This window comes from Hyla sarda, chromosome 2 (assembly GCF_029499605.1).
Source record: "Hyla sarda isolate aHylSar1 chromosome 2, aHylSar1.hap1, whole genome shotgun sequence".
In the NCBI taxonomy this organism is placed as follows: Eukaryota; Metazoa; Chordata; class Amphibia; order Anura; family Hylidae; genus Hyla; species Hyla sarda.
The window spans coordinates 274,746,552-274,759,332 of NC_079190.1; the positions used below are offsets into that span (position 1 = coordinate 274,746,552).

The window sequence follows — 12,781 nt, forward strand, 5'->3', positions numbered from 1 at the left end:
AGAATGAAAGGGGAGCTGGCAGACATCGGAGACAAAAATATGTCTGATGTTTATCTAACACAGATTGATCAATCTGGACAATTGTGGCTGCAGGACAGTAGTGTGGTGCCCCAGGGCTAAGAGCTGCATGTTATGTACCATCAGTTGGCACAGTGGCACAGTTTCTACTCATTTTTATTTTCACTAAACTGCTTGAGGTTTAGTCAGTTGGCTGTGCAATGCTCTACTACACCCACAGCCAACATGTGAACCCAATCTATGGGCCTTATTACATCACCCTGTATAACAGGGCCAGTCATCAGCTGAAGAACAAGCTTCATTCTGACTTACAAAAAGAAAACCATCTTTCATTGCCTGCACTTCTCCATATGTAATAAGGGATTTGCCACCAATGAATAATGGAAGCAGAGAAGCAAACAGCCTATAGCATGCAGCAGACATAGGCAACCTGCGGCACTGCAGATGTTCTGTACTAAATCTCCCATGATGCTTTTGGCAATATTTTGGCTGTAAGAGCATAATGGGAGATGTAGTCCAAAACATCTGCAGCACTGAAGGTTGCCTATGACTGGCATTTGGGGCTGTATAGCGCAGAGTGTGGGCATGTGAGCACCAGAACTGAACCATTGAGCAACTGAAGAAAGAGACCTGATGTGTGTGTAATCTGGGAAAAAGATGTCACCAGGATACAGTATAGGAAGACCCAGGTGGAGCCAGTGTGATGCTCTGGACAATGTTCCTCTTTCAGAAGGATAATCTGGACTCCAGACTTCAAAAATTGTTCAGGAGAGGTTTTAGGAGCATGACAAAAAGCTTGAGGTGTTGAGTATCTCTGGGATGTGCTGGAAAAACAAGGCTGAACCATAGATACACCCACTTCCCAACTTATAGGGCCTATAAGATCTTCTGTTAAAAATACAGCTAGATATAGCAGGACTACTTCAGAGATTTAAAGGGGCACTCCCGTGGAAATCCCATGGTGTGAGCAGAGAGCTCTGTGTTCCAAAAAGAAAACAATTTCCTCAGTAGTATTCAGCAGCTAATAAGTACTGGAAGGATTAAGATTTTTTAATAGAAGTAATTTACAAAACGAAATAGAAAAGTACCAGTCCTCAAGAACACTAAGGAATGAAATATAGAAAGATAAAAGAAAAGGTATGGATCCAGTAATTAAAATTACATTTATTAATATAATATAAAAATGACCAGTCACTCTGCAGGGCCCTTGCAGAGATAAATGGTAAGTGTTGAGTATAATGATACAATGATAAAAAATAACCAATCAATATATAGCACCAAATAATAGTAGTATTAATGTCCACTGTAGTGAGTTTGCAACAAAATGTCTTTTAATGATCACAGTTCGTTCACAATTGATTAGTTCCTATAAGTCAGTTATAGCAGCAATAGATCCTATGAATCAGTTGTAGCAGTAATAGCCACTATGTTGCGGTCTCAGAAAAATGAATGAATCGGAGTTTGTAGCAGCGATGTAACAATGTATCGGTGCACAGCACCACTCACCCTCCTTAGCAGACCTCGGTGGGCTTCAGATAGCGTTATTGATAGCGATGGTTAGAGGCTAGCAGTGTCAGCAGGTAGCAATGCTGACAGGCAGCGGTGTCCTGTGAATCGCGAACGCTGTCAGTAGTTGCAATAGCAGTCCAGGTCGTGGTCTGGGTGAGTGGTTCTCCGGTGGGTTGTGAATGTCCTGGGCTGGCACGGAGAGGCGTCCGGCCTTGGAAAGTGATGTCCAGGAACCTTGCTATCCGAATAACCGGGAGCAGCTGCGTGTCTGAATAATGCGCTAGCAGTGGTCCCGGTTTGGTGGGCATCCAGCTGTTGCAAGTCACAAAGAGCGGTAATTGTCTGTTTTAAGTGATATACACTTATTGCTAAGGTGCTAATTAGTATGTCAGACGCGTTTCAAGGCCTGCGGGCCTTTTCTTCAGTGACAATATGGTAACAATATGGTAAGCTGCCATATTGTCACTGAAGAAACTCACCCAGACCACGACCTGGACTGCTATTGCAACTACTGACAGCGTTCGCGATTCACAGGACACCGCTGCCTGTCAGCATTGCTACCTGCTGACACTGCTAGCCTCTAACCATCACTATCAATAACGCTATCTGAAGCCCACCGAGGTCTGCTAAGGAGGGTGAGTGGTGCTGTGCACCGATACATTGTTACATCGCTGCTACAAACTCAGATTCATTCATTTTTCTGAGACCGCAACATAGTTGCTATTACTGCTACAACTGATTCATAGGATCTATTGCTGCTATAACTGACTTATAGGAACTAATCAATTGTGAACGAACTGTGATCATTGAAAGAGATTTTGTTGCAAACTCACTACAGTGGACATTAATACTACTATTATTTGGTGCTATATATTGATTGGTTATTTTTTTATTATTTTTATCATTGTATCATTCTACTCAACACTTACCATTTATCTCTGCAAGGGCCCTGCAGAGTGACTGGTCATTTTTATATTATATTAATAAATGTAATTTTAATTACTGGATCCATACCTTTTCTTTTATCTTTCTATATTTCATTCCTTAGTGTTCTTGAGGACTGGAACTTTTCTATTTAATTCTACATAACTCTAGGCCTTATTGGATGAAGGCATCACCTTTAACCTCGAACACTTATCTCCCTATATTCTAAGTGAGCTACACATCCTTCCCTGTATAATTACAAAACTGTTTAACTTTCTGACACCGGTTGAAAAAAAAAAAAAAGTTTTCCACAGGAGTACTCCTTTAATGACCTTGATTGGTCTGGTAGCAGGAGGAAGCCCTCATGCTACATTTAATGTTATGGCTGAAAGGTGTATTATCCAAACAGGGAGAAGAGCACTAGGTTCAAATACTCTCATATACCCACACATACACATAGGGGGAGATTTATCAAAAACCTGTGCAAAGGAAAAGTTGCCCAGTTGCCCATAGCAACCAATCAGATTGTTTCTTTCATTTAGCAGAGACCTTGTTAAAAATGGAAGAAGTTAACTGGTTGCTATGGGCAACTGGACAACTTTTCCTTTGCTCAGGTTTTGATAAATCTCCCCCATAGTGTCACACTGCCCCTCAGCCAACTACTGGTGCGGCAGGACATCACCGCGGCCAGTGATTGTCTGAGGCTCAGTGTGATACTCCAGGCGTTGCAGTTTCAGGAGCAGAAGAGGAGTGTAGTTGAGGACTGGAGCGGGAAAGGGAGGTAAGTGAAAGTGTGTGTGTTTAAAAAAAAAAAAAAAAAATTTTAAAATACTTTTAAGTGGCCAAATGTTTAAAAAAATAAAATAAAATAAAATCTCCCTCCCTCTGAATAACCCCTTTAATGTAGGACAACCAACATTCATTGATATAAAGACACTTAGTCCCAGCTTCATCTATAGAGGTTAAATAAACAACATTTAGGCATCAATAGCTAACAAGTGCTAGTGATGAACATGAAAAGCAAGGTTTGCAAGTACTAGCGTTGTGGAGATTTACATTTCCAACCTAAAAATATAATTAAAGCAGTTTATTCCAACACTTGCTTGGATATGCTATCACTGATCGAAAGGGGGCCAACTGCTTGGACCCCAAACAATTCGAGAAGTAGAACAAGTGGTTAATTCTAACCCTACCAATCGTTATGAATAAGCACAGTCTCGTAATATTTCATCACATCATTAGATGGAAATACCTTAAGGTTGGCTCATTTCTGTATGCTCTGCTATTACCAGTAGTTGCCTACAACTCCCATAGGGCTAAAATACAGCCAAGGGAGTCTCAGAAATCGCTTCACAGAGTTGTTTGTTTGATGCCTGCTTCAACATCACATTTTCCATAATATTTGTAGGTGATAGCCGTGTAGAACACATAGAAAAGCATTAAGTGAGTCAGTCATTCACACAAAGTAAGAGACCCTTACTACTCATTACTAGATATGAGCAAATCAAATCCGACAAATCCAAATTCGTTCCGAATTTCATTCAAAATTTGATTCTGACCGAATCCGAATGTCCGCTTGATTCGAAATAACTAATTTCTTCATTCACTCCATTTTATTATTACTCTAAGGCTAAGAATTGCAGTAAAAAAAATATTTGATGACATTTTTATTTTCTAACAAAATTTTGTTATATCCCCTGTATGTCAGTGCTGGGACCGCTGTGTTATTGACACACAGGTCCCAGCGCATAGGCCCCTTACTCTTCTTATATGCGGGTGGCTCATAAACAGTGCCCATTCTCCTGTGCCCAGCAGTGATGCGGGTGGCCACAGCAAGCACTCTGTCCCTAAGGCCCTATGCGCGGTGTAATGCAGCAGCGGAATGAGCTGGCTGCCCATTCTCCTGTCTTCCTAGAGTGCACAATGGTAATGAAATGCAAGCGGCCATGGGGAGCAAGCGCTTGCTGCGAGAGCTGGCTGCCCGCATCGCATCAACGCTGTGCACTGGAGAAAGGACACTGTTTATTTTTGTTCCGACTCCAGTTTTTTGTACTTCCGACTCCTCTGTATTAATATTCGAATGTATTTATAAACACTTACAGTTGAATCCAAGAAGCTGTTCCACCAAGTTCTTCTAGTCTCTTCTAGCAGAGAGAGGTAGTTGGGCAGTAGCTGCTGCCTTCTCCTTTTTGTGTGCTGATCTGCTGCTGAAGGAGGATGATCCAGGAAGGGGCATTTATTATAAAACATGATTTCCCTAGTATAATCCCATGGTCATGTTTAAAGTTTAAGCTAACAATTGGAGTTTACAAGTTTTTATAGCCTTAGCTGAATGACAGCGGTTTTTCCAATGGTTTACAGCTTCAGTCTTGAACTATTGACCCTCCATTCCCTTCACTTATACAAGTGTCTCTAGTCCTGCAAGAAACATATTTACTTAATCCCTTATCAGTGAGAGGCTAGGTTACCCATGGGTTCCCTGTAACAGCAGAACACAACACTATGGAAAGTATAAGTATTGCAGCTCCTAATTGTGCATTGTGTGCCATATAGTAAAGCACATGAAAAGCATGCTTCTTCACAGTCACTTAATGTGTTCGTTTTGCGGTTACATGAGGCACTGCATGCATTGGTCTTTATTCTTACAGTAGAGAAGTCATTAATTATAACTTTTTGTGAATTGGGACTTTTAACTGTTGCTGACTTTCATAAAAAGCATTTTTTAGCCCGATTAAAGCTGCTAGAAAGCAGCAAAAGGTATGCTTGAACTGTAATTTTTAACAACTTTGTCATCCTGGGGCTAGTTTATAGGGGTTAAAATCTGTGACTGTTGCGCTTTAACTGCATGGAGCACACTCAGCTCCAACATGGAGCACACTCTGCTCCATGCTGGGAGCTGTAGAATCTGCAATAATAGACAGATCACAACTGGTGTCAGAAGTGCACTTGCTGCGATCTGTCTATTAATGCATGTACTACAGCTCCCAGCATGGAGCGGAGTGTGCTCCATGTTGGGAGCAGTAGTACCTGCAGTAAAAGATCACAGCGGGTGTCACTCATGACATACACTGCGATCATCCTGTATAATGTATAGATGTGGGGCACGGCCGCTCTTCTCTGGTCCCCTGCACTGCTGTATATATTATTCATATTACCCGCAGAGAGTTGTGATTGGCTGGAATCATCTGGCCAATCACAGCTCTCTGGGGGAAATACGAATCTGTGATATGAAGAACTTCACATCGCAGAACATAGTGCAGGATCAAGCAGAAGAGTGGCCCGCCGCCCGCATCTATACATTATATAGGAGTGTCGGGTGTCAGACCCTGGGTCGATCTGTCTATTAGTACAGGTACTAATACTACCATCATGGAACAGTCTGTTCCATGCTGGGAGTATAAGTACTACCTAAAAAATGTAAAAAATAAAAGGAAAAAAATTTGAAAAACACTTTATCGATTTGCTGTGAATTTATTCGAATCGAATAAAACATTTTCCAAAAATTCAGCGAATCAGCCGAATAGAATTTTTCAAAAATGCGCTCATCTCTGCTTATTACCACAGCCAATCAGTAATATAAATGAGGTAAAATACTGTACAGTGTTTCCTTAGGATACAATATTCTGGAGTGACCATTGTAGGTGACAAAAAATATTAAAAATGATCATATTCCACATGTATTTGAAAAAAAAAAAAGTTTTCATCCATGAGATGAGCCATACATTTTGTTTTAGGGAAGAGGGACCATTAACCCATTATCTGTATTGTGTTCAGAACAATAAAACATCAAATTATTGACAGCGCTATGCTTTTCACCAGTCCATTCGAGTTTTCCTGTACAGCATGGTGTACAGATGTCCCTTCTTTTTTAAATACTAACAGACTACTGACCCTTAAAGAAGTTGGTCACTTTACATAAGACTTTCCAAAAAGGCCATAAACTGTAACATTTGGCGCAAACTATAACTTCACCTCCCTAAGCACATCAATCCCCATCTATGGTGTTCCACATGTAGGATTTGTGCATATCTGCAGACCCCAGGGATCCTCAACAGATACAGATTAGTCACTGCATCCTTGGCCTTGTTCACGCTGCATTAAATGTGCGGAATGTTCGGACATTCCGATAATCAGTGTTTCTTTTTATGGAGTCATGTTTTAGTGGATTCTATTTTTCGTGTTATTTTGATTTTGAGGTCCCAATATCTGGATATGCTTTGCTTACAGCCTAGAAGTCAACACTATATTGTATTACATCAGCTTAAAAGGCTCTACTTACCCTCTAATATACTAGTATTGGTAATATTAAAGGGGTATTCCAGGAAAAAACTTTTTTTTTTTTTTGTTATCAACTGGCTCCAGAAAGTTAAACAGATTTGTAAATTACTTCTATTAAAAAAATCTTAATCCTTTCAATAATTATCAGCTGCTGAAGTGGAGTGGTTGTTTTCTGTCTGGCAACAGTGCTCTCTGCTGACATCACTGCTTGTCTAGGGAACTGCACAGAGTAGAAGAGGTTTGCTATGGGGATTTGCTTCTTAACTGGGCGGTTCCCGAGACGTGTCATCAGAGAGCACTTAGACAAAAAAGAACTCAACTTCAGCAGCTCATAAGTACTGAAAGGATTAAGATTTTTTAATAGAAGTAATTTACAAATCTGTTTAACTTTCTGGAGCCAGTTGATATACATAAAGTTTTTTTTTCCTGGATAACCCCTTTAAACAATCATCCATATGATGCAAAGTGGTGGCAGTCATATGATTTATCCATGTTGCCATTTCCTTGGGTGTCCCAGGCTGCCTCGACTTCTGTACAGTTGCTCAACAGTAGCTTAGCGTATTCAGTATATGTGCAGATGCGCAAGATTCTGCTTCTTTTATCTGTGTATGTTAGTGTTAAAGGGGTATTCCAGGCAAAAACTTTTTATATATCAACTGGCTCCAGAAAGTTAAACAGATTTGTAAATTACTTCTATTAAAAAATCTTAATCTTCCAATAGTTATTAGCTTCTGAAGTTTTCTGTCTAACTGCTCAATGATGATGTCACATCCCGGGAGCTGTGCATGATGGGAGAATATCCCTTGCATGATGGGAAAATATCCCCATAGGAGCTGGACAGCTCCCGGGACGTGAGTCATCAGAGAGCAGTTAGACAGAAAACAGCAACTCAACTTCAGAAGCTAATAACTATTGGAAGGATTACGATTTTTTTAATAGAAGTAATTTACAAATCTGTTTAACTTTCCGGAGCCAGTTGATATATAAAAAAAAGTTTTTGCCTGGAATACCCCTTTAAGAACTTGTATAGAGATGAATGCACACTAGGACAGCTGAGGAAGCCATCATATGGACAAATAACATGATCACTACCATCTTGCATAGATGTGGAGAATGCCCGTTTTTAATGTTTACATTGCTCATGCTGGGGGAACAGGAGGCCTTCGGAGATTGGATAAAGTAAAAAGTGACTTAAAAACATTACAGTTTATGGACTTTGAAATATTTTACATGAAGTGGCCAACCCCTGTGAGGCTTAACAGAAGCCAGTCTATAAATGGTCAATGTCATTTCAAACAACCCTTGACAGCCTATGTGATTTCTAACATATTTGTAAATAACACCAGAAAAAAAAAAAAAATTTAACCATTGTCCACTAGAGGTTTTGCTTTCCTGAAATCTGCTGTCCTCTGAATGTTGTTAAAATTCCGTCCTTTAGCATGAGATAGAAGAAAAATGAGACACAAAGTTCTGGCACTTTTAAAAGAACAAGGGTTTTTATTATTTATCATTTATTGTGTAACCACTTCCTTTCTGTAGTCCTCCCTGCTACTGTTTGTCTCCTCTTGGCTCACCTAGCATCTTGCAGATACAGTAGATCAATAACAATCCCTCATGTCACCTTTAGTACTGTATTGTAAATGAACCCCAACCCAGTGCCAGCCTGTTTAGTCTGAGCAGTGCATTTTCTCTAACATTTACTCTTTGCACAATCTCTCCTTTGTCAAAGCCATACAAGCATGTTTGAGTATATGCTGTCCAGTCACAGGCCAGACAAGTAAGAGAAAGGAAGTTTAGGTGTGAGTAGTTCTGGCAAACTGCCCAGCTCTGGTCCTGCCCATTAAAATGGAAAGAGCATGAGAAACAGCTGTGTATTATGGAGGTGATTCTCAGGGCTTAATAGCAGTGTATGTACCAAACTCACCTTGTCTCCACTCTGAAGGTTTAATGTAACAAGACCATACAGCTTTTTAATTCTCAAGAAAGAAAAGGTACACATTAAGGGGTTAAAACATTTACAAATCACAATGGTGAGGGTCTAGACCAGTGGTCCTCAACCTGCGGACCTCCAGATGTTTGAAAACTACAACCCCCAGCATGCCCGGACAGCCCATGGCTGTCCCGGCATGCCGTGAGTTGTAGTTTTGCAACATCTGGAGGTCCGCAGGTTGAAGACCACTGGTCTAGAAGCTGAGAGCATCAGAAGGTTCCTCTAAAGGACTCCACCTCTTATTTGGGTCTCCTAATAGACTTGGTTCAGCAGCTGTGTTCTACAGTCCTTTTTCAAGTTTGTAATGCAAACATCCTTTTAAAATGTAATGTATATTAATATTTATCAATAAATATTTCATAAAATAAAAATTGACAAGTTTCTTTTAGAATAAGATCTCAATATATAGCATTTTGTAGAAGAAATATATTTTTTCATATTTAACTGGGCACTGTCAGTTTCAAAAACTTTTCATATGTTGTACATCTTGGCAAAACATGAACCTTTCTAATAAACTTCATAAGAAAATGTTATTTCCTTTTTATAGAAATCAGGGCTTATAAAATCATGGCTTTATCCAAGCTGAAGCACAGGCATGGACATAGTCCAATAAGTGAGGGTGGGCTAGCACTCCTCTGTCTGATAGGACAGGAGAGAGCACAGAGGAGTGCTGGCCCACCCTCACTTGGGCTTCAGCTTGGACAAAGCCATGATTTTATAAGCCATTATTTCTATAAAAACTAAATAATATTGTCTTATGAAGTGTATTAGAAAGGTTAATGTTTTTCCTAGATGTACAACATATAAAAAGTCTTTGTATCTGACAGTGTCCTTACTTTCTAGAGCGACTGTTTCTTAAGAGGGGCTTTCTTCCCCTGTTATATTTTATGGAGGTAATAGCTATGGCATTTTCATGATCGTAAGCCCCAAAAACATTACTTGTCTGTGCAGATGCCAAAATAGATGAAACATGTTTGTCCCAATTCACAGTGATCTTCTCAGTATATGTACGAGTTCCTTCCTTAAAGGGGTACTCCAGTGGAAAAAAAAAATTTAAATCGACTGGTGCCAGAAAGTTAAACAGACTTGTAAATTGCTTCTATAAAAAAAAAGTATCCTTCCAGTACTTATCAGCTGCTGTATACTACAGAGGAAGTTCTTTTCTTTTTGAATTTCCTTTCTGTCTGACCACAGTGCCCTCTGCTGACACCTCTGTCCATGTCAGGAACTGTCCAGAGCAGAAGAGGTTTTCTATGGGGATTTGCTCCTGCTCTGGACAGTTCCTGACATGGACAGAGGTGTCAGCAGAGAGCACTGTGGTCAGACAGAAAGGAAATTCTAAAATAAAAGAAATTCCTCTGTTGCATACAGCAGCTGATAAGTACTTGAAGGGTACAAATTTTAAATAGAAGTAATTTACAAATCTGTTTAACTTTCTGGCACCAGTAGATTTAAAAAAAATGTTTTCCAGCAGAGTACCCCTTTAAGAAATAACTAGGTCATGGCATGACCATATCTTTGGTTGACAACTCCTCTGTTTAGACTTTAACAGCACGTGTACTTTCTTTTTGCTGGTTCCAGAGAATATTAGCCACATAATATATTCTGGAACTCACTGCCTGATATCACCAAAAGTCATTAGTGTCCCTGTCATTTGATTAAACTTTTAACATCTTGTCAAAATTGACATACATGTCAACATTTGTGATCGCACCCGAGACCTGCTGCGACCATGAGTTACAGCAGTGTGTGCCTCACTACCTGGCTGTTATTCAAACCGGACTCTTTCAAAGTAAAAGTCTATGGAGTGAAAAGGTCAGATGGAGGGTTAAAATTCGCGACTGCAGTGGGTCTCAGGAGTGAGACCCGATGCAATGTAGACTTTTTAGTGATTTTATGTTGGTAAGCTGTATGAGAGGACAAGCATCTGGCATCCATATAGACTACAGTGGTCCCTCAAGTTACAATATTAATTGGTTCCGGGACGACCATTGTATGTTGAAACCATTGTATGTTGAGACCAGAACTCTATGGAAACCTGGTAATTGGTCCTGAAGCCACCAAAATTTCATACAAAAATAGGAAAAAGGTGAGGATTAAAGAAAAATAAGTAGATACCGTAACTAATAGAGATAAAGCAAATCCTTACATATAAAAGTAAGAAAGAGATGCTGGGAGCTGTAATCACTGTCTGTCAGTGTTTTCCCAACCAGAGTGCCTCCAGCTGTTGCAAAACAACAACTTCCAGCATGCCCGGACAGCCAACGGCTGTCCGGGGATGCTGGAAGTTGTCGTTTTGCAACAGCTGGAGGCACCCTGGTTGGGAAACAATGGCTTATGTAGCGGACAGGAACTTCTTCAGGGTCCTGTACAGTACACACAGTGTCCTAAATGGAGCCACCCTTACCTAGTGTCCAAAAGAGTAGCTAACCCTGGTACAGGTAAGGAATAGTACAGAACTTGTAGTTCCTCCCTGTACTGTAGGGGGCGCTACCAGACAGCCAGTCAGTGCATGCACTTCAGTAATACAGGTGATTTACCAGTAAAATGCCCATTCTGATTGGTCAGTTCCTCCAGTTGTGACAGGTATCACAGATCTGGACTGTCTGGACATTGTATGTTGAGTCTGGTTTCAAGTTACCATGGTGCAGAAAAAAACATTGTATGTTGAAACTATTGTATGTTGAGACCATTGTTAGTTGAGGGATCACTGTATATTCATAGACACATATATACACATCAATATTACAAATATGATTTATAAAAATGACCTGTCACTTGTTCAAGCTGCCTACTTGATTCAGTACATGAATAATAAATGTGTGTGCTGTTACATGGTAATAAAACAACCATCTCAGCCCTTCACTGTGCATATCTAAACAGATGCTTTGTCTTGTCACAGTCCATCCATCAGAGCTAGAAGATCATCCCCCTTGCTGGTACTCTGGACATGGGTCTCTTGTGACTGAAACTCGCCCATTATTCGGCAAAGTTCCTTATTTCTATCCTGGTCCTGGAAAAAAAAAGATCAAGAATAAAAATCAGTTCTATTAAGTGAAATGTCCACTTGTAGATTTACAGTTATATAGAATCAAAGTAGTTATCCAGGATTAGAAAAACAGGGCTGATTTCTTCTAAAAACAGCACTGCACCTGTCCTCAGGCTGTGTGTGGTATTGCAGCTCAATTCTATCGATAGGAATTGAGTAAATGAAGCCGAGTTGTAATACCACATACAAGCTGAAGACAGGTGTGGTGCTGTTTTAGAAGTCAACTCTGTTTTCTAAACCTGAATAACCCTTTGCATCCCTTCAATGAGTGCTTACTGCGTACGTAGTCAGTCGGTGCTTTTATAAGGACCATTAGACTGCTACTCTGTTTTCCTCTTTCTTCAACCAAATGGTTTCTGGATGTATATTAACTCATGGGGGAAGCCGGTGTTCGGACACCCCATGGTGTTTGGGGAAAAAGAATACAAATGAGCTCTCCTCTAGAAGAAAGAAATGTGACAGACCAAAGTCTCCTCCATCCATAGACAGCAGTTTTAGCTGTACAGAGCAGGATACTGGTTGTCTACAACACTGGCCCTCATTTACTAAGAAAATCGGGTTGGAAGTCTATCTTGCTTTCTTACCCGACTGCTTTTTTCCCCTGGTATTTATTATTATGTCGCATCCTGTTTGTCGCACGTGGGTTTTGTAGGTTTTGGTTTCCAACTCCTCTGAGCTGTCGGGAAAAAATCCACAACAATTCAACAAATTCGGGTTGGAAACCTTAATAAATACGTGGGAAAGCTCAGAAATGTCGGGTTACGCCCCTTTTTCGGGTTTGGGAGAATCCACATCGGGTCAGTCGGGAAAAAATGTCGCATAGTGTTGCAGACTGGCGCACGATGTCTGCGACATGGCGCAGACAAAGATGCGCCAAAAAAACCTGACAAAAGAAGTCGGGTTTAGAATAGTAAATGAGGGCCACTGTGTTAGATCAGGTGTCTCACTGGTGGCCCTCAAGATGTTGGAAACCCTAAACCCCCGACATGCATGGACATGCCCGGACAGACATT

At 40.5% G+C, this 12,781-nt stretch overlaps 1 protein-coding gene across 2 annotated transcripts in view; it reads right to left on the bottom strand.

Moving 5' to 3' along the window:
* Positions 1 to 10,131: 10,131 nt before the first annotated feature.
* The window catches only part of OSCP1 (organic solute carrier partner 1), a 32,437-nt gene continuing 29,787 nt past the window's right edge, over positions 10,132 to 12,781 (bottom strand). For both annotated transcript variants that reach the window (XM_056557139.1, XM_056557140.1), the window contains one exon: positions 10,132 to 11,732. In XM_056557139.1, coding sequence (XP_056413114.1) covers positions 11,616 to 11,732 — 117 coding nt within the window. In that variant the 3' untranslated portion in view covers positions 10,132 to 11,615. The remainder of the gene's footprint in view (positions 11,733 to 12,781) is intronic.